The sequence below is a fragment of the Schistocerca cancellata genome, chromosome 10, assembly GCF_023864275.1.
Source record: "Schistocerca cancellata isolate TAMUIC-IGC-003103 chromosome 10, iqSchCanc2.1, whole genome shotgun sequence".
Lineage (NCBI taxonomy): Eukaryota > Metazoa > Arthropoda > Insecta > Orthoptera > Acrididae > Schistocerca > Schistocerca cancellata.
This window is the reverse complement of record NC_064635.1, coordinates 59,985,986-60,013,467: the sequence shown is the minus strand read 5'-3', so window position 1 is coordinate 60,013,467 and position 27,482 is coordinate 59,985,986. Positions and strand designations below refer to the sequence as shown.

The window sequence follows — 27,482 nt, the reverse complement described above, 5'->3', positions numbered from 1 at the left end:
GACCTGGGACCGGACCGCAGCGACGCACGGATGCACGCCAAGACCGTAGGATCCAACGCAGTGCCGTAGGGGACCGCACCGCCACTTCCCAGCAAATTAGGGACACTGTTGCTCCTGGGGTATCGGCGAGGACCATTCGCAACCGTCTCCATGAAGCTGGGCTACGGTCCCGCACACCGTTAGGCCGTCTTCCGCTCACGCCCCAACATCGTGCAGCCCGCCTCCAGTGGTGTCGCGACAGGCGTGAATGGAGGGACGAATGGAGACGTGTCGTCTTCAGCGATGAGAGTCGCTTCTGCCTTGGTGCCAATGATGGTCGTATGCGTGTTTGGCGCCGTGCAGGTGAGCGCCACAATCAGGACTGCATACGACCGAGGCACACAGGGCCAACACCCGGCATCATGGTGTGGGGAGCGATCTCCTACACTGGCCGTACACCACTGGCGATCGTCGAGGGGACACTGAATAGTGCACGGTACATCCAAACCGTCATCGAACCCATCGTTCTACCATTCCTAGACCGGCAAGGGAACTTGCTGTTCCAACAGGACAATGCACGTCCGCATGTATCCCGTGCCACCCAACGTGCTCTAGAAGGTGTAAGTCAACTACCCTGGCCAGCAAGACCTCCGGATCTGTCCCCCATTGAGCATGTTTGGGACTGGATGAAGCGTCGTCTCACGCGGTCTGCACGTCCGGCACGAACGCTTGTCCAACTGAGGCGCCAGGTGGAAATGGCATGGCAAGCCGTTCCACAGGACTACATCCAGCATCTCTACGATCGTCTCCATGGGAGAATAGCAGCCTGCATTGCTGCGAAAGGTGGATATACACTGTACTAGTGCCGACATTGTGCATGCTCTGTGGCCTGTGTCTATGTGCTTGTGGTTCTGTCAGTGTGATCATGTGATGTATCTGACCCCAGGAATGTGTCAATAAAGTTTCCCCTTCCTGGGACAATGAATTCACGGTGTTCTTATTTCAATTTCCAGGAGTGTATCTCACAGCAAAAGAATTGTCTGTCTGTCTGTCCGTCCGTGTGTTAAGACTCCTTTTCCTTAGGAATGGGTGGACGATTCAAGCTTAAATTTATGTCACATACTAAGATCTACACTGAAGAACCAAAGGAAACGCCACATTCGCCTAATATCGTGTAGGGTCCCGCGAGCACGCAAAAGTGCCGCAACACGACGTGCCATCGAGTCAGCTAATGTGTTAAGTAGTGCTGGAGGGAACTGACGCCATGAATCCTGCATGGGTTCCCATAAATCCGTAAGAGTACCAGGGGATGGAGATCTCTTCTGATTAGTACGCTGCAAGGCGTCCCAGATATGCAATATACGAGGTGCATTCAAGTTCTAAGGCCTCCGATTTTTTTTCTAATTAACTACTCACCCGAAATCGATGAAACTGGCGTTACTTCTCGACGTAATCGCCCTGCAGACGTACACATTTTTCACAACGCTGACGCCATGATTCCATGGCAGCGGTGAAGGCTTCTTTAGGAGTCTGTTTTGACCACTGGAAAATCGATGAGGCAATAGCAGCACGGCTGGTGAATGTGCGGCCACGGAGAGTGTCTTTCATTGTTGGAGAAAGCCAAAAGTCACTAGGAGCCAGGTCAGGTGAGTAGGGAGCATCAGGAATCACTTCAAAGTTGTTATCACGAAGAAACTGTTGCGTAACGTTAGCTCGATGCGCGGGTGCGTTGTCTAGGTGAAACAGCACACGCGCAGCCCTTCCCGGATGTTTTGTTGCAGTGCAGGAAGGAATTTGTTCTTCAAAACATTTTCGTAGGATGCACCTGTTACCGTAGTGCCCTTTGGAACGCAATGGGTAAGGATTGCGCCCTCGCTGTCCCAGAACATGGACACCATCATTTTTTCAGCGCTGGCGGTTACCCGAAATTTTTTTGGTGGCGGTGAATCTGTGTGCTTCCATTGAGCTGACTGGCGCTTTGTTTCTGGATTGAAAAATGGCATCCACGTCTCATCCATTGTCACAACCGACGAAACGAAAGTCCCATTCATGCTGTCGTTGCTCGTCAACATTGCTTGGCAACGTGCCACACGGGCAGCCGTGTGGTCGTCCGTCAGCATTCGTGGCACCCACCTGGATGACACTTTTCGCATTTTCAGGTCGTCATGCAGGATTGTGTGCACAGAACCCACAGAAATGCCAACTCTGGAGGCGATCTGTTCAACAGTCATTCGGCGATCCCCCAAAACAATTCTCTCCACTTTCTCGATCATGTCGTCAGACCGGCTTGTGCGAGCCCGAGGTTGTTTCGGTTTGTTGTCACACGATGTTCTGCCTTCATTAAACTGTCGCACCCACGAACGCAATTTCGACACATCCATAACTCCATCACCACATGTCTCCTTCAACTGTCGATGAATTTCAATTGGTTTCACACCACGCAAATTCAGAAAATGAATGATTGCACGCTGTTCAAGTAAGGAAAACGTCGCCATTTTAAGTATTTAAAACAATTATCATTCTCGCCGCTGGCGGTAAAATTCCATCTGCCGTACGGTGCTGCCATCTCTGGGACGTATTGACAATGAACGCGGCCTCATTTTAAAACAATGCGCATGTTTCTATCTCTTTCCAGTCCGGAGAAAAAAAATCGGAGGCCTTAGAACTTGAATGCACCTCGTAATGTTCATGTCTGGGAAGTGTGCCGGCCAGCGGAAGTGTGTAAACTCAGAAGAGTGTTTCAGGAGCCCTCTGTAGCAGTTATGGACGTATGGGGTGTCGTATTGTCCTGTTGGAATTTCCCAAGACCGTCGGAATACACAATGGACATGAACGGATGCAGGTGTTCAGACAGCATGCTTACGTACAGTCGTATCTAGACGTATCAGGGGTCCCATATCACGCCAACTGCACACTGCACACGTCCTACACAATTACAGAGCCTCCACCATCTTGAACAGTGAGGGCCCATGAATTGATGAGGTTGTCTCCATACCCATGCACGTCCATCCGCTTGATGCAAATTGAAACGAGACTCGTCCGACCAGGCAAAGTGTTTCCAGTCATCAACAGTCCAACGTCGGTGTTGACGGTTACACGAGAGGCGTAAAGCTTCGTGTCGTCATGAAGGGTACACGAGTGGGCCTTCGGCTCCGATTATGTTTCGTTGAATGGTTCGCACGCTGCCACTTGCCGACAGCCCAGCATTGAAATCTGCAGCAATTTGCGGAAGGGTTGCCCTTCTGTAACGTTGAACGCTTCTCTTCAGTCGTCGTTGGTCCCGTTCTTGCAGGATCTTTTTCCGTCCCCATTTATGTCGGAGATTTGATGTTTTACCTGATTCCTGATATTCACGGTATACTCATGAAATGGTCGTGTGGGAAAATATCTACCTCATCGCTACCTCGGAGATGTTGTGTCGCATCGCTCGTGCGCTGAGTATAGCACTACGTTCATCATCATATTTCTTTCCCACTGACATTACTTTCGTTTTGGAGATGCTAATCTTCATACCACAGTCCTTACATTTCTGATCTAGCTCTGAAATATTACTTTGCAATCTTTCAATCGAATCTGCCATCACAACTAAGTCATCCGCATATGCGAGACTACTTGTGTTCACATATCTTAATCTCACCCAGCCAGTCTATTGTTTTCAACATATGATCCATAAATAATATGAACAACAGTGGAGACAGGTTGCAGCCTTGTCTTACCCCTGAAACTACTCTGAACCATGAACTCAATTTACCATCAACTCTAACTGCTGCCTGACTATCCATGTAAAGACCTTTAATTGCTTGCAAAAGTTTGCCTCCTATTCCATAATCTCGTAGAACAGACAATAACTTCCTCCTAGGAACCCGGTCATATGCCTTTTCTAGATCTATAAAGCATAGATACAATTCCCTGTTCCACTCATAACACTTCTCCATTATTTGCCGTAAGCTAAAGATCTGGTCCTGACAACCTCTAAGAGGCCTAAACCCACACTGATTTTCATCCAATTGGTCCTCAACTAATACTCGCACTTTCCTTTCAACAATACCGGAGAAGATTTTACCCACAACACTGATTAAAGAGATACCTCTGTAGTTGTTACAATCTTTTCTGTTTCCATGTTTAAAGATTGGTGTGATTACTGCTTTTGTCCAGTCTGATGGAACCTGTCCCGACTCCCAGGCCATTTCAATTATCCTGTGTAGCCATTGAAGACCTGACATTCCACTGTATTTGATGAGTTCCGACTTAATTTCATCCACCCCAGCCGCTTTATTGCACTGCAATCTATTGACCATTTTTTCCACTTCCTCAAATGTGATCCTATTTCCATCATCATTCCTATCCCATTCTACCTCGAAATCTGAAACATTACTGATCGCATTTTCACCTACATTGAGCAACTCTTCAAAATACTCCCTCCATCTGCCCAAGGCATCCACAGGGTTCACCAGCAGTTTTCCTGACCTGTCCAAAATACTTCTCATTTCCTTCTTACCTCCCTTTCGAAGACTGCTAATTACACTCCAGAATGGTTTTCCAGCAGCTTGACCCATAGTCTCCAACCTGTTTCCAAAGTCTTCCCACGATTTCTTCTTGGATGCTGCAATTATCTGTTTGGCTTTGTTTCTTTCTTCAACATAACTTTCTCTGTCTACCTGGGTTCTGGTATGTAGCCATTTTTGATACGCCTTCTTTTTCCTTTTACAGGCTGTCTTGACTGCATCATTCCACCAAGCTGTTTGCTTCCTCCTACTTTTACACACTACTGTTCCAAGACATTCTTTAGCCACTTCTAGTACTGTGTCCCTGTACCTTGTCCTTTCCTTTTCCTACGTTCAGACTCACTTAAATCTTGATAACCTGTCATTGTAGCAGCAGTAACCGTTTTAACAACTGCGCCAGACACTTGTCTTACGTATAGGCGTTGCCAACCGCAGCGCCGTATTTTGTCTGTTTGCATACCTCTGTATTTGAATACGCTTACCTATACCAGTTTCTTTGGCGCATAATAAATGTTAGCTTCTAAGTCAATGCAATGGAAAGGTACTGCCATTATGTCACATATTTTGACATTCGTAAACTCACTCATTAAAACTTATAGGGTACTTCCCCTTGACGTAGTATAATGAAATTTGGCAAGAAGCAAGGTTTCGCATTAGAAGTAAAGAATAAAAGTTAGAAATTATTAATTTATTATTATATCACTCCGACAAAAACTATTTTGTCACTTGCTATCCGATCTCGAACTTCAAATCAAAACATTATCGGAATTCTTGGAATCCCTGCAACCGATATCTTCCTGATATGAGTGAGGATAACAGGCAAAAATCGTCGAGATGCTCGTTTTCCTGGATGGACCAACTGTCTGCATACATAACTAATTTCAGAAGGGACCTCTCAAAGCGCCAGTCGTACTCGCACCCCGACAATTCTTTCAGCACCGCCGCACTGACCTCTGCTGTAAGGGGAGAGTGCGCTGCTTGAACGACGGGTTGACCGAAAGGAGATGCGCACCCCGAACTGGACCACTAGCCTCCAGGGTCGTGTGATCTCACGGTACGAGATTTTCTATTGTGCGGCTTTATGATAGAATCGGTCCGCTTCAGACAAATGTGGGTGAAGTCCAACGCAGCATACGAACAACAGTGAATGTAGGAACCGCAGACATGATTGCAAAAGTAAGGGACAGTCTGCCTGTCGCCAGCAAGTTTGTCTAGAGTACAGTAGACGCAGTGATGAACATTTGTGAAAGGTGAATGAGAACGGTCGCAGGTTCGAATCCTGCCTCGGGCATGGATGCTTGTGATGTCCTTGGGTTAGTTAGGTTTAACTAGTTCTAAGTTCTAGGGGACTAATGACCTCAGCAGTTGAGTCCCATAGTGCTCAGAGCCATTTGAACCATTTGAATCCTAAACGTAATTGTAAAATGTGATCCAAGGATGGATGTGAAAACATGTAAACTCTCACAAAATCTCCATCATTTTGATTTGCAGCTCCTTGTGTTGGCCAAGTTTGCAGTTAAAATTGTTGGATGTGAGGTCCGCCAGTTATGCAAAACACTGTTTTTTCTCAGTAACCAAACATGTTTCGGCATCACTGTGCCATCATCATTGGTTTTCTTTCTTATTTATTCTGTAATGCGAACATTATTGTTAAACAAATATAAAATTATGTGCATCTCTAGTTCAAACAGTAGATCGTTTCTTTTTGTAAATACCTTTACATTTGATATGCATGAATCTTCTGGATCACTTGTGTGTTACTTAAAACAGGTAGCTTGTCATCTGCAACCAAACGATGTTGATGAGAAAATTTTTGGCTGTGGGTTAACCCATCTTCAAGAATGCAATTTCGTTTGTCGAGATGTCTTCGCGCCTATATTCGTTTTTACTTACGTTTTCGTGTGGCAAGCACTACCATCCTCCGCATCATGCTGAGGTGTTGTGATGCACACGTAACTATAACAAGTGTTGTTGTTGTGGTCTTCAGTCCTGAGACTGGTTTCATGCAGCTCTCCATGCTACTCTATCCTGTGCAAGGTTCTTCGTCTCCCAGTACCGACTGCAACCTACATCCTTCTGAATCTGCTTTGTGTATTCATCTCTTGGTCTCCCTCTACGATTTTTACCCTCCACGCTGCCCTCCAATACTAAATTGGTGATCCCCTGATGCCTCAGAACATGACCTACCAACCGATCCCTTCTTCTAGTCAAGTTGTGCCACAAACTCCTCTTCTCCCCAATTCTATTCAATACCTCCTCATTAGTTATGTGATCTACCCATCTAATCTTCAGCATTCTTCTGTAGCACCACATTTCGAAAGCCTCTATTCTCTTCTTGTCCAAACTATGTATCGTCCATATTTCACTTCCATACATGGCTACACTCCATACAAATACTTTCAGAAACGACTTCCTGACACTTAAATCTATACTCGATGTTAACAAATTTCTCTTCTTCAGAAACGCTTTCCTTACCATTGCCACTCTACATTTTATATCCTCTCTACTTCGACCATCATCAGTTAACTTGCTCCCCAAATAGCAAAGCTCCTTTACTACTTTAAGCATCTCATTTCCAAACTATTTCCTTCAGCATCACCCGACTTAATTCGAATACATTCCATTATCCTCTTTTTCCTTTTTTTGATGTTCATCTTATACCTTCCTTTCAAGACACTGTCCATCCCGTTCAACTGCTCTTCCAAGTCCTTTGCTATCTCTGACAGAATTACAATGTCATCGGCGAAACAAAGTTTTTATTTCTTCTCCATCGATTTCAATACCTACTCCGAACTTTTCTTTTGTTTCCTTTACTGCTTGCTCAATATACAAATTGAATAGCATCGGGGAGAGGCTACAACCTTGTCACCCTCCCTTCCCAACCACTGCTTCCCTTTCATGTCCCTCGACTCTTATAACTGCCATCTGCTTTCTGTACAAATTGTAAATAACATTTCGCTCCCTGTATTCCACCCCTGCCAACTTCAGAATTTGAAAGAGAGTATTCCAGTCAGCATTGTCAAAAGCTTTCTCTAAATCTACAAATGCTATAAACATAGGTTTGCCTTTCTTTAATCTAGCTTCTAAGATAAGTTGTAGGGTCAGTATTGCCTCACGTGTCCCAACATTTCTACGGAATCCAAACTGATCTTCCCCGAGGTCGGCTTCTCTTAGTTTTTCCATTCGCCTGTAAAGAATCCGCATTAGTATTTTGCAGCCGTGACTTATTAAACTGACAGTTCGGTAATTTTCACATCTGTCGGCACCTGCTTTCTTCGGGATTGGAATTATTATATTCTTCTTGAAGTCTGAGGGTATTTCGCCTGTCTCATACATCTTGCTCACCAGATGGTAGAGTTTTGTCAGGACTGGCTCTCCCAAGGATGTCAGTAGTTCTAATGGAATGTTGTCTATTCCTGGGGCCTTGTTTCGACTTAGGTCTTTCAGTGCTCTGTCAAACTCTTCACGCAGTATCATATCTCCCATTTCATCTTCATCTAGCTCCTCTTCCATTTCCATAATATTGTCCTCAAGAACATCGCCCCTGTATAAACCCTCTATATACTCCTTCCACCTTTCTGCTTTCCTAGAACAGGGTTTCCATCTGAGCTCTTGATATTCATGCAAGTGGTTCTCTTTTCTCCAAATGTCTCTTTAATTTTCCTTTACGCAGTATCCATCTTACCCCTCGCGAGATAAGCCTCTACATCCTTACATTTGTCCTCTAGCCGTCCCTGCTTAGCCATTTTGCACATCCTGTCGATCTCTATTTTGATACGTTTGTATTCCTTTTTGCCTGCTTCACTTACTGCAGTTTTGTATTTTCTCCTTTTATCAATTAAATTCAGTATCTCTTCTGTGACCCAAGGATTTCTACTAGCCCTCGTCTTTTTACCTACTTGATCCTATGCTGCCTTCACTATTTCATTCCTCAAACCTACCCATTCTTCTTCTACCGTATTTCTTTCTCCCATTCCTGTCAATTGCTCCCTTATGCCCTCTCTGAAACTCTGTACAACCTCTGGTTCTTTCAATTTATCGAGGTCCCATCTCCTTAAATTCCAACCTTTTTGCAGTTTCTTCAGTTTTAATCTACAGAGCATAACCAATAGATTGTGGTCAGAGTCCACATCTGCCCCTGGAAATGTCTTACTATTTAAAATCGGATTCCTAAACCTCTGTCTTACCATTATATAATCTATCTGAAACCTTCCAGTATCTCCAGGGTTCTACCATGTATACATCCTTCTTTCATGATTCTTGAACCAAGTGTTAGCTATAATTAAGTTATGCTCTGTGCAAAATTCTACAAGACGGCTTCCTCTTTCATTTCTCTCCCCCAATCCATATTCACCCACTATGTTTCCTTCTCTCCCTATTCCTACTCCCGAATTCCAGTCACCCATGACTATTAAATTTTCGTCTCCCTTCACTACTTGAATAATTTCTTTTATCTCATCATACATTTCATCAATTTCTTCATCATCTGCAGAGCTAGTTGGGATATAAACTTGTACTACTATAGTAGGCATGGGCTTCGTGTCTATCTTGACCACAATAATGCGTTCACTATGCTGTTTGTACTAGCTTACCCGCATTCCTATTTTCTTTATTCATTATTAAACCTACTCCTGCATTACCCCTATTTGATTTTGTATTTATACTATAAGAAGTATTTTCCACAAATAACGTAGTAAAACACTTCCTTTCACCAAAACACAATGATTGTGGTGTCGTGTGTCCCAGCCCAGCCAGTGCTCATTTGTTCACCAGAGAGTTCGCGGCAAACTTTAGTTTTGTTTTTATTTTATCTTTGTGTGTGTGTGTGTGTGTGTGTGTGTGTGTGTGTGTGTGTGTGTGTGTGTATGTGTGGATGTGTGTATGTTTTCTGTGGGCTTCTTAGTTGTGTGTATTGTATTTTATATGGTATTCCTCTTGTGTGTAAATGGTGCATATTTGACGATATTAGTGTATTTATTTTTCGTGTGTGTGTAGACTTTATCTATTTGTGCTGCTTTTATTTGTAAAGTTCCTTTAATGTGTTAAATAGTGTGCTCTTGCAGAATGTAGTGTATTCGTTTAAGACCTGTTTTCCTTCTGCTATTGCTCTCTGTATATGGAAGTTTTCCACAATGGTCAGTTTACTGTATACGCTGGGGCTGGGTTTTAGTATTCTTCTACATCTACATCTACATCTACATGATTACTTTGCAATTCACATTTAAGTGCTTGCCAGAGGGTTCATCGAACCAAAATCATACTATCTCCCTACCATTCCACTCCCGAACAGCGTGCGGGAAAAACGAACACCTAAACCTTTCTGTTCGAGCTCTGATTTCTCTTATTTTATTTTGATGATCATTCCTACCTATGTAGGTTGGGCAGAACAAAATATTTTCGCATTCGGCAGAGAAAGTTGGTGACTGAAATTTCGTAAATAGATCTCGCCGCGACGAAAAACGTCTTTGCTTTAATGACTTCCATCCCAACTCGCGTATCATATCTGCCACACTCTCTCCCCTATTACGTGATAATACAAAACGAGCTGCCCTTTTTTGCGCCCTTTCGATGTCCTCCGTCAGTCCCACCTGGTAAGGATCCTACACCGCGCAGCAATATTCTAACAGAGGACGAACGAGTGTAGCGTAAGCTGTCTCTTAGTGGACTTGTTGCATCTTCTAAGTTTCCTGCCAATGAAACGCAACCTTTGGCTCGCCTTCCCCACAATATTATCTATGTGGTCTTTTCAACTGAAGTTGTTCGTAATTTTTACACCCAGGTATTTAGTTGAATTGACAGCCTTGAGAATTGTACTATTTATCGAGTAATCGAATTCCAACGGATTTCTTTTGGAACTCATGTGGATCACCTCACACTTTTCGTTATTTAGTGTCAACTGCCACCTGCCACACCATACAGCAATCTTTTCTAAATCGCTTTGCAACTAATACTGGTCTTCGGATGACCTTACTAGACGGTAAATTACAGCATCATCTGCGAACAACCTAAAAGAACTGCTCAGATTGTCACCGAGATCATTTATATAGATCAGGAACAGCAGAGGTCCCAGGACGCTTCCCAGGGGAACACCTTATATCGCCAGTTTTACTCGATGATTTGCCGTCTATTACTACGAACTGCAACCTTCCTGACAGGAAATCATGAATCCATTCGCACAACTGAGACGATACCCCATAGGCCCGCAGCTTGATTAGAAGTCGCTTGTGAGGAACGGTGTCAAAAGCTTTCCGGAAATCTAGAAACACGGAATCAACTTGAGATCCCCTGTCTCTATTGTGGTTGGGTGGTGATTGTGGGCTACAAGGTGGTTGGCAAGTGTTGCATGTGAGTTCATATATTACTGATCTGTTAAATTTACTCATGGGTGTTCCTTGTGTTCTGATCTTTTTCTGTGTTGTGGACTCTGTCCTGTATCCTATTTGGAGTACCTGTTTCTTTAATATGTTACCTATTCTTTGAACAATTCTGTTATTGTAGGGGAGTATGTGCCATTTCGTTTTGTGTATGTGTTGTTGCTCTGTTGTGTCTTGTGTGTGGTCATTGATTGTGTTTTGTGTTGTTCTGTTTTGGGTGAGGTTTTGTGTATGTGTGGTATGCTCATTTTTGTACTATTTGCATATTTTTTGATTTAACTTGTCTACCATATGTGTAGTATAACCATACTATTTGTTTCATTGTGTTTAGTTCTTGTGTGTAGTTCTGTTAGTTCATGGGTGTTCTGTTAAATCTGTGGAGCATGAATCTGAAGTTTGCTTGCTTATGTGTCAATGGGTGGTTTGATAGGTTATGAATTGTGGTGCTTGTGGTTGTCGGTTTTCTGAATATTGTGAAGTTGTGTGTGTTGTTTGTTTTATGTATGGTGAGATCTAGAAAATGTAGTGTGTTGTTAGTTTCTGTTTCTAATTTGAAGTTAATTTTTGGGTGTAAGTTGTTTATGTCATTGTGTAGCTGTTCTGTGTGTGTATGTGGTTCATAAATCAGGCATATTATTCATCGATATAATGGTACGAGTATATAATTTTGTAGTTTTTTTTTGTTTTGATCATGCTCTGAAGGCTGCTCATGAATATGTTAGCTAGGAGGCCACTGATTGATGATCCCATTGGTAGTCCTTCATTTTGGGAATATAAAATAATTTGGGAATATAAAATAATTTTGTGATGTTATGGTCTTGAGTATGATTGTCATTTTATTGATGTGTGTGTCCAATGTGTTTCCTTGTCGTTTTAATCTTTGTGTGATGATATTGATTGTTTCACTTACTGGAATACAAGTGTGCATGATGTGATGTCGAATGAAATGAGGGTTGCTGTGTCTGGTATGTGTATGTTCTCGATTCTTCCGATTAACTCCTTTGAGTTTTCCATACTCCTGTTGTTATCAAAAGTGTACAGTTTTTTCAATAGTGTCTGTGTTTGTTGGGCTAGGTGGTAGGACGGGGCATTTCGAAAGTTAATAATGGGTCTTAATGGGATATTATCCTAGTGAACCTTTGGTGGCAAATTTAGATTGGGTGCTTTTGGAATTTTCTGTGTCATCCTATTTACCTGGTCTTTTGAGAATGTATTATTGATATTTTTCAGTGTCTGTTGAATGTTTTTCTGGTATCTTGCTGTTGGGTCACTGATCAATTTTGTGATGTTGTTGTCTTTGAGAAAATCTAGTGTTTCCTCTATGTATTATTCTTCATCCATAATTACAGTAATATGCCCTTTGTCTGCTCGTGATATTATGGCATTGTTGTGTTTTAATTTTTGTTTTAGTCTGCTGGTTATGATTTCCTCTTATGTTTTTTGATTAGAAATAATTGTGGATTTGTGTGTTTAGATTATGTGTGTTATTTCTGCAGCTACTAATTCTCTTGTCAAGTTTGTATTCAAATATGATGTGCTCAGTGTTTCTTGTTCCTTTATAGTGTGATCTGAGTTTTAATGAGGTTTTCTATTGTTTTGTACGATATGTTTGTGTTAATGTTATGTTTTGGGCCTTTTTCTAGTAGGCTCTTTTCTTGTTTGATAAGATTTATGGCAGTTAGCAAAATGATTCAGTCATTGAACTTACATTGTTGGTTGAGATTTTTTTCAGTGTCTGTGCTGTTGATTATTCTGTTGAGTTTTCTGTTTTGTTTCTCACGTTTTTCTTGCATTACTTCTGAATATATGCCTTTTCTATCTCTGTTATTTCCACAAAGTGAGCTGGTATTGTAAATTTGTTGCCCAAATCTAAATGTGTTTGGTAAATTTCAGTGTTGAGAGACTGCTTTTTAGCATATAAACCCCTAATTTCCTGCTTTAGCCACAAAATCTCCACTTTCTTGTTCACCTTCTTTGGTGCAGTTGACATGCTATTCATAGAGCTTTTGATATAATCTGGAATTACATTATTAGTTAGGCAATTTTTATTAAACTGTATATTGACAGTTGTCTTCTGAAGCTTCGTTAAGGTGTTCCTGTACTTGTTGTAGACCTTTCCAGGGAATGCCTGGCTGGGCGACGAAATATTCATCATTTTGATTTGCAGCTCCAGGTGTTGGCCGTGTTTACAGTTAAAATTGTTGGATGTGAGGTCCGCCAATTGTGCAAACCACCGTTTTTCCTCAGTACCCAAACATGTTTTGGCTCCACTGTGCCAACATCAGTGGGTTTTCGTTTTTATTTATTCTGTAATGTGATTATTATTGTCAAATGATTATAAAATTATGTGCATCTTTAGTTCAACAAGTAAGATACAGGTCAGAGAACACAACACAGAAAAAGATCAGAACACAAGAACCACTCATGGATAAATTTAACACATCAGGAATATATGAGCTCACATGCAACACTTGCCAGTCAGTGTACATAGGACAAGCATGCAGAAACTTTAAAACTAGATATTCAGAACATCTCAGAGCTTTAAAAACCAACAGCTCCCACAGCACATTTGCTGACCACCATGTAGCTCACAGTCACCACCCAACCACAATAGAAACAGACTTAAGAATATTAAAACCCAGCCACAGCCTATACAGCAAACTGACCATTCAGGAAAACTCCCATATACAGAAAGCAATAGCAGAAGGAAAACAGGTCTTAGACGAATACGCTACACTCTGCAAGGGCACAGTATTTAACACATTAAAGAAAGCCGGCCGTTGTGGCCGAGCAGTTCGAGGCGCTTCAGTCTGGAACCGCGTCGCAGGTTCGATTTCCTCGGGCATGGATGTGTGTGATGTCCTTGGGTTAGTTGGATTTAAGTAGTTCTAAGTTCTAGGGGACTGATGACTTCAGATGTTAAGTCCCATAGTGCTCAGAGCCATTCTTGTACCATTAAGGGAACTTTACAAGTAAAAACAGCACAATCAGATAATGTGTACGCACACACACACACACACACACACAGACACACACACACGAAAAATAAATACACTAATATCCACAAAGATGCACCATTTACACATAAGAGGAATACCATATAAAATACAACACACACAGCTAAGAAACGCACAGAAAACACAAACACACACACACACACACACACACACACACACACACACACACACACACACACACACACAAAGATAAAATGCAAACACTAATAAAATTGGCGCCAAGCTCTCTGGTGAACAAATGAGCACTGGCTAGGCTGGGACACACGACACCACAATCACACTGTGTTTTGGTGAAGGGAAAAGTGTTTTACTACGTTATTTGTGGAAAATACTTGTTCTAGTTACGTGTACATCACAACACCTGAGCATGATGCGGAGAATGGAAGTGCTTGCCACGCGAAAACATAAGTAAAAACGAATATAGGCGCGAAAACATCGCGACAAACGAAATAACATTCTAGAAGATGGGTTAACCCCCAGCCAAAGTTTTATCACCAACATCGTTTGGTTTCAGATGACAAGCTACCTGATTTAATTAACACACAAGTGATCCATAAAATTCATGCACACCAAATGCAAAGGTATTTACAAAAAGAAACGATCTATTGTTTGAACTAAAGATGTACATAATTTTATAATCGTTTAACAATTATGTTCACATTACAGAATAAATAAAAACGAAAACACACTGATGATGGTACAGTGGTACCGAAACATTTTTGGGCACTGAGAAAAAACGGTGTTTTGCATAACTGGTGGACCTCACATCCAACAATCTTATAAAATCGGATGGCTCTTTTCGAAACAGGTACTACGTAGTCATATCGCTAAGTTGAAATCTGTCTCACGTTTCTATCGTCACGCATGTAGGCGATATAGTTTCTGGAAATGGGATCGACCGAGATGGCGCAGTGGTTAGCACACTGGACTCACATTTGGGAGGACGACGGTTCAAACTCGCGTCCGGCCATCCTGCTTTAGGTTTCCCGCGATTTTCCTCAATCGCTTCAGTCATATGCCGCGATGGTTCCTGCGAGAGGTTAAGGCGGATTTCCTTCCCCCTCTTTTTCTAATCCAATGGGACCGATGACATCTTTGTTTGGTCCCTCCCCCGAATCATCCAACCAACAAACATGAATTGGGATGAACCTTTTGCAACATCATGTATTTGCTAAATTATTAAAGACGACCTGCTTTACAACAGCTGAATATTGTACGAAGCTGGGTAATTCGAAAACATCTGTACACACTCTCTCTTATACCGACCTGCCGAATCTCCAAAATGTTGGAGTGCAGTAATGTTCCAGCAATGGCCACTTCACTCTCTTTTTCCAGGACGTGATATACACGAGTGTGATATCCGCCTGCATTAGTTATGGTGAATAAGGTTTTTTTTTAACATCTCTTCTTGAATAAACCTCTCCTCCATTTCCTAATAATGTTTTTAGTATCTTTTCTTGAATAAATCTGTCCTCCATTTTCTAATAAGGTTTGTTAGCATCTCTTCTTGAATAAACCTCTCCTCCGTTTCCCACCCACAGGATCGCTGACATCAACAAGCAGGCCGTATTGCGTCTTTATTAAAAATGAGCAGGACTGCTAAGATACTGGTCCCCAATTGACTGTGATGATGATATCGGAACATTCGATTCACGTACACTATTCATCTAGTGAAACTGATACACGATAAAGCGATATTTGATGAGGTAAGAAATGGATTCTGACCTGGCATATAAACACATCAAAAATAGGTTTCCGAAATTAGATTACACTGGCCAACAAAAAAATATTTTTCAATGTTTCTTTCACTTCATGATTCAAATATTACTGATTTTGGATTGAAAAAAAAAAAAAACAAATACGTGAGCAAAAAATTTTACTTTCTGTGATTCAAAGTAGGTGGAAATACACTCCTGGAAATGGAAAAAAGAACACATTGACACCGGTGTGTCAGACCCACCATACTTGCTCCGGACACTGCGAGAGGGCTGTACAAGCAATGATCACACGCACGGCACAGCGGACACACCAGGAACCGCGGTGTTGGACGTCGAATGGCGCTAGCTGCGCAGCATTTGTGCACCGCCGCCGTCAGTGTCAGCCAGTTTGCCGTGGCATACGGAGCTCCATCGCAGTCTTTAACACTGGTAGCATGCCGCGACAGCGTGGACGTGAACCGTATGTGCAGTTGACGGACTTTGAGCGAGGGCGTATAGTGGGCATGCGGGAGGCCGGGTGGACGTACCGCCGAATTGCTCAACACGTGGGGCGTGAGGTCTCCACAGTACATCGATGTTGTCGCCAGTGGTCGGCGGAAGGTGCACGTGCCCGTCGACCTGGGACCGGACCGCAGCGACGCACGGATGCACGCCAAGACCGTAGGATCCTACGCAGTGCCGTAGGGGACCGCACCGCCACTTCCCAGCAAATTAGGGACACTGTTGCTCCTGGGGTATCTGCGAGGACCATTCGCAACCGTCTCCATGAAGCTGGGCTACGGTCCCGCACACCGTTAGGCCGTCTTCCGCTCACGCCCCAACATCGTGCAGCCCGCCTCCAGTGGTGTCGCGACAGGCGTGAATGGAGGGACGAATGGAGACGTGTCGTCTTCAGCGATGAGAGTCGCTTCTGCCTTGGTGCCAATGATGGTCGTATGCGGGTTTGGCACCGTGCAGGTGAGCGCCACAATCAGGACTGCATACGACCGAGGCACACAGGGCCAACACCCGGCATCATGGTGTGGGGAGCGATCTCCTACACTGGCCGTACACCACTGGTGATCGTCGAGGGGACACTGAATAGTGCACGGTACATCCAAACCGTCATCGAACCCATCGTTCTACCATTCCTAGACCGGCAAGGGAACGTGCTGTTCCAACAGGACAATGCACGTCCGCTTGTATCCCGTGCCACCCAACGTGCTCTAGAAGGTGTAAGTCAACTACCCTGGCCAGCAAGATCTCCGGATCTGTCCCCCATTGAGCATGTTTGGGACTGGATGAAGCGTCGTCTCACGCGGTCTGCACGTCCAGCACGAACGCTGGTCCAACTGAGGCGCCAGGTGGAAATGGCGTGGCAAGCCGTTCCACAGGACTACATCCAGCATCTCTACGATCGTCTCCTTGGGAGAATAGCAGCCTGCATTGCTGCGAAAGGTGGGTATACACTGTACTAGTGCCGACATTGTGCATGCTCTGTTGCCTGTGTCTATGTGCCTGTGGTTCTGTCAGTGTGATCATGTGATGTATCTGACCCCAGGAATGTGTCAATAAAGTTTCCCCTTCCTGGGACAATGAATTCACGGTGTTCTTATTTCAATTTCCAGGAGTGTATTTTACTTTAGCGGAAAACAGAAAACGATGCATTTTAATTAAAAATATCGACAACACTGAAAGTCCAGTTGATTTTTTTTTTTTTAATGTGCGTTGCTTTCCAAGAGTTATAAATTGATGGAAGTGCTCCTGGCAGGTGGTTGGGTCTGCAGACAATCGCGTGATGGCTCCATGAGCTCAGGTAAATCGAGCCCACGGCCCATCGAACGTTGGCTGGGGTCAGGAAGCGCACTTCTGACGTTTGTGCCGAGTACAGCTATTGACATGGTACACACGTACCGGTTATTTTACATTTTATGCGAATCTTTTGCCCTTTTGAACGTTCTGTATTAATGTTGGACCACATCCCTTTAGGCAGTTTGTAGTTTTAGTGTGTTCCGAAGAAGGCGCGGTTATCCGCGCTGAAACCTAGGTCAACATCCGGTTTGTACCTCCAATCGAGGCGGATTCGTTAAAATTATTAAATTATTCACGATTGCTCACGCGCTGCAATGTTAAAAGTTATCTTGTGTGTGTGTTCCGGAGCATCCCTGCACAGAAACGAGCATTAACTTGCAAGCGTTGTTTGATTGCAATGGTCGTGGTATATCTGTTCCATTAGCGTAATTTCCTGATGCAAGCTTTTCCTGCGTTCGTCACTAACAGCTCCACAACAACGAGGAAAGACGTTTAGGTTGGCGTAGCGGAACTGAACCTAGAGGGACACGTTGCATCCAAGTTGATGGTATTTTTGTAGGAGTACTGCCACGAACTGAGAATAGTTGTCGTTTGTTTTGTTGCCTAAAAATCCAGGAATAACTTCCTTGAAGGCTTCCCAAACTTCATTTTCTTTCCCCTCCGCAATTCGATGAAACGCAGCATCCTTTACAAATTGAAGAATTTGTGGCCCAACAAAGATACCTTCCTTACTCGTTGCTTCACTTAATGTGGGAAATTTTCCCCTTAAGTACTCAAATGCCTATCCTTCTTAGTTCATTGCCTTGACAAATTTTTTCATCAACCACAGCTTCGTATGTGGAGGTGGAAGAATGACGTCTTTTCCGTTTGACGAAAGGTTCAGCAATGACATTTTTCTCGCTAGACTTAAGATTTCTTGCAGGCCAGTGTGCTTCAATATGGTGTGATTTCCTGTCCCTACCGTCCCACAAACATAAAAGCAACGGTTCTTAGGGTAGCCTAGTTGCATTCCTAAGATAACAGAGATGAATTTTAGATCGCCATATACTTTCCATCTGTGTTCAGCGTATTTCATTGAGTCGCGGAGGGCTGTCATGTTTGCATAAGTCTCCTTCCTGTGAACAGTATGACCAACAGGAATAGAGGCAAGACGGCTGCCGTTGCGAAGAAATGCAGCATTGAAACTTAGCTTGCAGGGATCTGTGAATAGCTGCCATTCAATAGAATCAGGGTTCAAATTCAAAGCTTTCATCAAACCATTAACATCGCAGCAAACAACAAGATTGTTTTTCTTCTCATAATAAGGAAGTAGATTCCTCCGACGTTGTCTGTAATGTGAGGCCCTAAGAGTTCTGCTTTCTCCTTTGACAAATCAATGTCTCGAGTGAGGTCACTCAATTCCAGTTGTCTCAATGGATGTGGTTTATTATTTTTTTCTTCAAAATCAGAGTCATGGGGAGCACAAAGCTTTTTAGGTTCTTCTTCCGCACTTTCTTCATCTTGTCAAAGTTTACGGGTGGAGCAGGAAGTGGTAAAGTATCTGAATATCGATGGGTCGAATAGCAGGTGGAAGATTCTGGTACTGAATTGTTCGTCTTTTGTTCATTGACAATCCTGCATTCATAGCAGGAGTCAAGCAAAAACAGCAGTCATTTATATGGTTTGTAGGCTCCCGCCAAACCATAGGTACAGCAAAACATATAAATGTTTTATTTTTATTTATTTTATTTTTTATTTTTCAGCCATTGTCGTAGTATAACAGAACAAGAGTTGCAACATATATTGGAGCACATGACTTATCCTGGTCCCCCACCTTCACACCAAAAGAATGCCAATAGGCAGTCTTCACAAGAGGGGTAAGGTTCCGTTTCTGTGATAAAAATATTACTTCACCACAAATGTAACAAAAGTTATTCCCTGAATTTACACATTTTCGTGTCGTTTTAATAAAGTTTGCGAGTTGAAAGATTCGAAACACTAGAAATTTTGCACTAATTACAGAAAAATATTAAACTTACACTTACAGCAACAATGTGTATGTTTGTAATCTTCAAGGAGCTGAAGAACATCGTGGTTTGTCAGTAGACAGGTGTGTCAGTTTCACAAATAAAATTTTCCAAACAGAAAATGTAGACTTGTTACTTTATCGCCAGAGCAACTGCTAATCGTTTATTTTTACGGTTATATAGGAAATACATAAGAACCAGCTATTTTTGAGCCCGAAAAGTTCCCGTTGTTGGTCGTTGTTACCCTCTTCGGCCAACTGTTTCACATGTAAGTGGCACGACTGGAGGAGGTTGACAAACATCACTGTATTTCTCGTACTTTGTTTTCTGACTGTTGGATAAAATAAGTAGCTTTACATTTCCAGAATCAGATTTTCATTCAGCAGCGGAATGTGCGCTGATATGAAACTTCCTGTCAGATTAAAACTGTGTGCCGGACTGAGACTCGAACGGGGACGGAAGGTAGGAGACGAGGTACTGGCAGTAATGAAGCTATGAGGACGGGGCGTGAGTCGTGCTTCGGTAACTCATATGCTAGAGCACTTGCCCGCGAAAGGTAAAGGTCCCGAGTTCGAGTCTCGGTTGCGGCACACAGTTTTAATCTGCCAGGAAGTTTCATATAGCTTTACATTGTTTGCTATTAAAATGAAATCGCATCATTAATTTCTTCAATGACAATCACTACACAGTAACTCATAAATATCAATTTGTTTAATAGGCAACGTATCGATGTCTGATGGCGGCAGGAGGAGTCTGGTAAAAGATACGCAGTACTTTCCAGCTAGCTTGCACTCTTGCTCAATACGTTAGAATTTGTTTATGCTGGGGTCACAAACTAATCTCTGCACAAATCCTGTCTTCGTTGGGTCTTGTTTCATTACGCTGAAAGCCCCTCTCGTTACAACTCACATATGTACTAGACATTTGCCCACAGCTTTGCCCGTGTATGCTAACGACATGTGTATTGCTTCTATCTCCTCCTTTCCCCTCTGTCGGCATATCTGCTTTCCCCCCATCTCTTTCCACTTTGTCCTACTGCCTCTCACTGTCCAGCTCCTCATCCCCCTCCCCGTACTCATCTTGTACTCCCTCTCTCTTACTCCCTTTCTCTCTGCCACCTGCTACTCACCTATCTCCCATCTCCTCCTGCTCTCCACTGTCCTCCTTCCCTCTCACTGTCAAGTTCCTCCTCCTCCCGTGTCTGTCCATCCATCTCCTCCTCCAACTTTTTCTGTCGTCCTCATACTCCCCCATATCAGTCTCCATCTTCTTCTCTCTCTCCCTCTACTTAGCAATGCCCATTCGCATGCATAGCCACTGGAAAACATTCCGATACCAGCAACACTAGACGCCAATTGTACAGGACAGCCCAGATATCAGGAGGTACCAGCCATTGTTACACCCACTCCTGTGTGAGCTAGGTGGTTCTTACCCCCACCGTACTTCTTCACAGACAATAACTACACTACTGGCCATTAAAATAGCTACACCAAGAGGAAATACAGATGATAAACGGGTATTCATTGGACAAATATATTATACTAGAACTGACATGAGATTAAATTTTCACGCATTTGGGTGCATAGATCCTGCGAAATCAGTACCCAGAACAACCACCTCTCGCCGTAATAACGACCTTGATACGCCTGGGCATTGAGTCAAACAGAGCATGGATGGCGTGTGCAGGTACAGCTGCCCATGCAGCTTCAACAAGATACCACAGTTCATAAAGAGTAGTAACTGGCGTATTGTGACGTGCTAGTTGCTCGGCCACCATTGATCAGACGTTTTCAATTGTTGAGAGATCTGGAGAATGTGCTGGCCAGGGCAGCAGTCGAACATTTTCTGTAACCAGAAAGGCCCGTACAGGACCTGCATCATGCGGTCGTGCATTATCCTGCTGAAATGTAGGGTTTTGCAGGGATCGAATGAAGGGTAGAGCCATGGGTCGTAACACATCTGATATGTAACGTTCACTGTTCAAAGTGCCGTCAATGCGAACAACAGGTGACCGCGACGTGTAACCAATGGCACCCCATACCATCGCGCCGGGTGATACGCCAGTATGGCGATGACGCATACACGCTATGCGTTCACCGCGATGTCGCCAAACACAGATGCGACCTTCATCATGCTGCAAACACAACCTGGATTCATCCGAAAAATGACGTTTTGCCATTCGTGCACCCACGATCGTCGTTGAGTACACCATCGCAGGCGCTCCTGTCTGTGATGCAGCGTCAAGGGTAACCGTAGCCATGGTCTCTGAGCTGATAGTCCATGCTGCTGCAAACGTCGTCGAAATGTTCGTGCAGATGGTTGTTGTCTTGCAAACGTCCGCATCTGTTGACTCAGGGATCGAGACGTGGCTGCACGATCCGTTACAGCCATGCGGATAAGATGTCTGTCATTTCGACTACTAGTGATACGAGGCCGTTGGGATCCTGCACGGCGTTCCGTATTACCCTTCTGAACCCACCGATTCCATATTCTGCTAACAGTCATTGGATCTCGACCAACGCGAGCAGCAATGTCACGATACAATAAACCGCAGTCGCGATAGGCTACAATCCGACCTTTATCAAAGTCGGAAGCGTGATGGTACGCATTTCTCCTCCTTACACGAGGCATCACAACAACGTTTCACCAGGCAACGCCGGTCAACTGCTGTTTGTGTATGAGAAATCGGTTGGAAACTTTCCTCATGTCTGCACGTTGTAAGTATCGCCACCGGCGCCAACCTTGTGTGAATGCTCTGAAAAGCTAATCATTTGCATGTCACAGCATCTTCTTCCTGTCGGTTAAATTTCGCGTCTGTAGAACGTCATCTTCGCGGTATAGCAATTTTAATGGCCAATAGAGTAGTATGTGTTGCAAATTTAGCTGAAATCGATCCAGTGGTTTAGGAGGAGATGTTGAACATATTCACATATACATTCATCCATTTTTACATGGGTTTATAATGAGATTATCATTTACAAACAACCACACAGAGCTTCACACGTTATCCACCAGCTCATTTATCCTGATAGAGTGATCATTCTACTTCCGAAGCACCTTCTACACTCTTCTGCTGATATTGACTTGTTTTGACCTGTTAAGAGAAACGTTTTGAGCTCTGTGTGCTAGAAAGGTCTGAATCGAATCGCAAAGCTCGTGCAGTACGCAAGAAGTTGGTAGTTTGTTCATTAGGTGACAGTGCAAAACCTCTCCTATCAGGAATAGTCCTTAAGTTTCATACATCACCTCGACAAAATAAAGTTATCTAACTAATTTTCTCTTTGTCTGCAGGTACATGTCTGAAGTACTTGTACACATTCATCAATGTCAACCTTATTACGTAAAGTTAGATTTTTTTCTGTGTACTTGGCCTTAAGCCAACTGAAAAGATGATTCCACAGTTATGGTGTTTATTATTTGTTACTGTGTTTTAACAAATCTGATGATGGTAGTAAGCTGACACCGGTCGTATTGTGAATGATACAGTAATATATCAACAAGACGGACAATTATCAATTCACCTATTATTTTTCGTTTGCATCCTGGTCCCACTGATTCCAGTGTCTGGTCATAATGAAACAATGGCTTCTGTAGTGTCTTTGAGGAAATCCTTTCACCTCTGCTGTGGAAGCGCACCCCTTTGGCTGGTGTACTGACTGCCTCTGCTCTTGTTCCAGTGTATCCGGTCCCGGACGATATGTCTGCGAGTGAAGCGACGCAGCGGCAACCGTCTAGGTGAGTAGCAGACGCCGACGCTCACTCGCCTTCCTGCTATGCAAGTGCCACAAGCGAGAGCAAGACGGAACTGTCCCGTGGTACATCTGACGGGAGTTACCAGCGTGGCGCTTTAAAATGTGTGTCGGAACTGAAGAAGGGTGGTCTAACATAAAAAAGTAAAATGACGTCTCTTGTTTCTAAACAGGATAATAACACCAGGTAAAATGTGCCCTAACTCAGGCACTCTTCAAAATATCAGTTTATCTGTGTCCGCGAGACGCTTAGAGCAACAAAGTGCACTGAGTTAATGTCCTGAATGTGCGAATCTTGGATGAAGTAATGCGAAACGAAACTAATTTTCGTAAAAAAAAAAGAACAACCACTTTCGGTCACAATCGCGATTTTATTTCAATGCACGATGCATTCAGAGTCCTCGGGGCACATCTCCAGGTTTTCTGACAGTCTACATCAATTTTTTTTCCATAGTTGGGTTAATTCTGTTCCTGTTACAATTACGTTGGCGTCTTACAAAGTGGCACATTGTGAGCATAAGTTTACACAACGGGACGGACTTACATTCACAATGTGCCACTTCGTAATAAGCCAATATAATTTCCCAGGTCCAGAATTAAGCTAAATGTGAACAAAAGAGTCCGCAGCTCGTGGTCGTGCGGTAGCGTTCTCGCTTCCCACGCCCGGTTTCCCGGGTTCGATTCCCGGCGGGGTCAGGGATTTTCTCTGCCTCGTGATGACTGGTTGTTGTGTGATGTCCTTAGGTTAGTTAGGTTTAAGTAGTTCTAAGTTCTAGGGGACTGATAACCATAGATGTTAAGTCCCATAGGGCTCAGAGCCATTTGAACCATTTGAACAAAAGAAAATGATGTAGACTGACAAAGCACCTGAATATCAGCCTCCAAGGCTCGAAATTCATCGTGTATTGAAATAAAATCACGTTTGACAGAAGACGGTCGTTCTTTGTTTTACGAAAGTATTACGGGCACGGAAGAAACACTCAGAACAATTGATAAAATTTAAAAAAAAGTAGTTTTCAGTACCCTGCTTATCGCAAGATTAATAAAACTTAAGGAAATATGAGGACGTGAAAAATGTGGAGTGGCTGATCTACATTCTAATATTTCGAATTATGAGTGTGTGGTGAGATCAAGACTTCAAGAAATTTCTTTCAGTCGTCACAGCTGTAGAGTGACTGCGCTACATTCTAACACTTCGGTACGAATTATGAGCTACGCTCGAGTCAAAAATTAAAACAACAAATTGAAATTTTGCATGGTTGCATTTCTTTTATCACAAAACAAGCTGCTGGAAAACCATTCTGGAGTGTAATTAGCAGTCTTCGAAAGGGAGGTAAGAAGGAAATGACAAGTATTTTGGACAGGTCAGGAAAACTGCTGGTGAATCCTGTAGATGCCTTGGGCAGATGGAGGGAATATTTTGAAGAGTTGCTCAATGTAGGTGAAAATGCAATCAGTAATGTTTCAGATTTCGAGGTAGAATGGGATAGGAATGATGATGGAAATAGGATCACATTTGAGGAAGTGGAAAAAATGGTCAATAGATTGCAGTGCAATAAAGCGGCTGGGGTGGATGAAATTAAGTCGGAACTCACCAAATACAGTGGAATGTCAGGTCTTAAATGGCTACACAAGATAATTGAAATGGCCTGGGAGTCGGGACAGGTTCCATCAAACTGGACAAAAGCAGTAATCACACCAATCTTTAAACATGGAAACAGAAAAGATTGTAACAACTACAGAGGTATCTCTTTAATCAGTGTTGTGGGTAAAATCTTCTCAGGTATTGTTGAAAGGAAAGTGCGAGTATTAGTTGAGGACCAATTGGATGAAAATCAGTGTGGGTTTAGGCCTCTTAGAGGTTGTCAGGACCAGATCTTTAGCTTACGGCAAATAATGGAGAAGTGTTATGAGTGGAACAGGGAACTGTATCTATGCTTTATAGATCTAGAAAAGGCATATGACCGGGTTCCTAGGAGGAAGTTATTGTCTGTTCTACAAGATTATGGAATAGGAGGCAAACTTTTGCAAGCAATTAAAGGTCTTTACATGGATCGTCAGGCAGCAGTTAGAGTTGACGGTAAATTGAGTTCATGGTTCAGAGTAGTTTCAGGGGTAAGACAAGGCTGCAACCTGTCTCCACTGTTGTTCATATTATTTATGGATCATATGTTGAAAACAATAGACTGGCTGGGTGAGATTAAGATATGTGAACACAAAATAAGCAGTCTTGCATATGCGGATGACTTAGTTGTGATGGCAGATTCGATTGAAAGTTTGCAAAGTAATATTTCAGAGCTAGATCAGAAATGTAAGAACTGCAAAACGAAAGTAATGTCAGTGGGAAAGAAATATAAACGGATTGAGTGCCAAATAGGAGGAACAAAGTTAGAACAGGTGGACGGTTTCAAGTACTTAGGATGCATATTCTCACAGGATGGCAACATAGTGAAAGAACTGGAAGCGAGGTGTAGCAAAGCTAATGCAGTGAGCGCTCAGCTACGATCTACTCTCTTCTGCAAGAAGGAAGTCAGTACCAAGACTAAGTTATCTGTGCACCGTTCAATCTTCCGACCAACTTTGTTGTATGGGAGCGAAAGCTGGGTGGATTCAGGTTACCTTATCAACAAGGTTGAGGTTACGGATATGAAAGTAGCTAGGATGATTGCAGGTACTAGTAGATGGGAACAATGGCAGGAGGGTGTCCACAATGAAGAAATCAAAGAAAAACTGGGAATGAACTATATAGATGTAGCAGTCAGGGCGAACAGGCTTAGATGGTGGGGTCATGTTACACGCATGGGAGAAGCAAGGTTAACCAAGAGACTCATGGATTCAGCAGTAGAGGGTAGGAGGAGTCGGGGCAGACCGAGGAGAAGGTACCTGGATTCGGTTAAGAATGATTTTGAAGTAATAGGTTTAACATCAGAAGAGGCACCAATGTTAGCACTGAATAGGGGATCATGGAGGAACTGTATAAGGGGGGCTATGCTCCAGACTGAACGCTGAAAGGCATAATCAGTCTTATATGATGATGATGATGATGATGATGATGACAAAACAAATCAGGTGATAGTAAGTAGAAACAATATAAAGAATACATCACGTAAACAACTGCAACATGCATAATGGTAGACAAAAATGTTCTTCATTTTTTCCCAACTTTACACACACCTTCCGACAACTGGTTAATGCGCTCAGTATAGAGTGTGACCACCTCTGGGAGCAATACGGGATTGATGTCATCAATCGTGTGTTGAGGCAATAACGCCCATTCTTCCTGCAAAGCTGGAGAGTGGCTGGTGGATGCTGACGAGATGCAGTCCGTGTCTCCAGTGCATCCCAAACGTTATCTGTGGGATTCAAGTCTGGAGAGCCAGCAGGCCACGCCAGGTGTGCAATGCCTTCCTTTTCCAGGAAAACATCAACCACGCGTGCACTATGAAGTCGAGCATTATCGTGCAGCAATACGAAGTCTGGCCTCTCAGCACCTCGCAGCAACCACACATGAGATCCCAAGATCTACTCACGGTACCTGACACCAGTTAAGCCTTGCCGATTTTCCCGTACAATTTCGTGAAGAGGTGTTCGAGTACTCGACACAGTCGATCCTCACACCATAAGAATCATCATCGATATCGATCTCTTCCCATAATGGTTGAATTTTGGTTCCGAAATCGTATTCGACGTTCCTTCCAGATGCGAATCCGTCGAGAATCACCGTCAAGACAAAATCGGGACTCATCTGTGGAAAGGAAAATTTGCCCACTGTGCAACCATCCAGGTGGCATGATGAAGGCCCCTCTCTAGGCGTCCCCTTCTGTGGGGTACACATACAGCAGGTCTCCGGCAGTAAAGGCCTCTGCCGAAGCCTTCTGTGCACCGTTTGCCTCGATACAACACGACCAGGGGATGCTGCAAGGTCAGATGCCTGTTGCTGTGGCCGGCCGCGGTGGCCGAGCGGTTCCAGGCGCTTCAGTCCTGAGCCGCGCGACTGCTACGGTCGCAAGTTCGAATCCTGCCTCGGGCATGGATGTGTGTGATGTCCTTAATTTAGTTGGGTTTAAGTACAGGGTTATTACAAATGATTGAAGCGATTTCACAGCTCTACAATGACTTTATTATTTGAGATATTTTCACAATGCTTTGCACACACATACAAAAACTCAAAAAGTTTTTTTAGGCATTCACAAATGTTCGATATGTGCCCCTTTAGTGATTCGGCAGACATCAAGCCGATAATCAAGTTCCTCCTACACTCGGCCCAGCATGTCCCCATCAATGAGTTCGAAAGCATCGTTGATGCGAGCTCGCAGTTCTGGCACGTTTCTTGGTAGAGGAGG

At 43.5% G+C, this 27,482-nt stretch overlaps 1 protein-coding gene across 1 annotated transcript in view; it reads left to right on the top strand.

Annotated features, from left to right (window-relative positions):
- The window catches only part of LOC126106107 (whirlin-like), a 975,331-nt gene that overhangs the window by 592,943 nt on the left and 354,906 nt on the right, over positions 1–27,482 (top strand). The window contains exon 3 of the mRNA XM_049912354.1: positions 23,068–23,125. Within this exon, the coding sequence (XP_049768311.1) occupies positions 23,068–23,125 (58 nt within the window). The remainder of the gene's footprint in view (positions 1–23,067; positions 23,126–27,482) is intronic.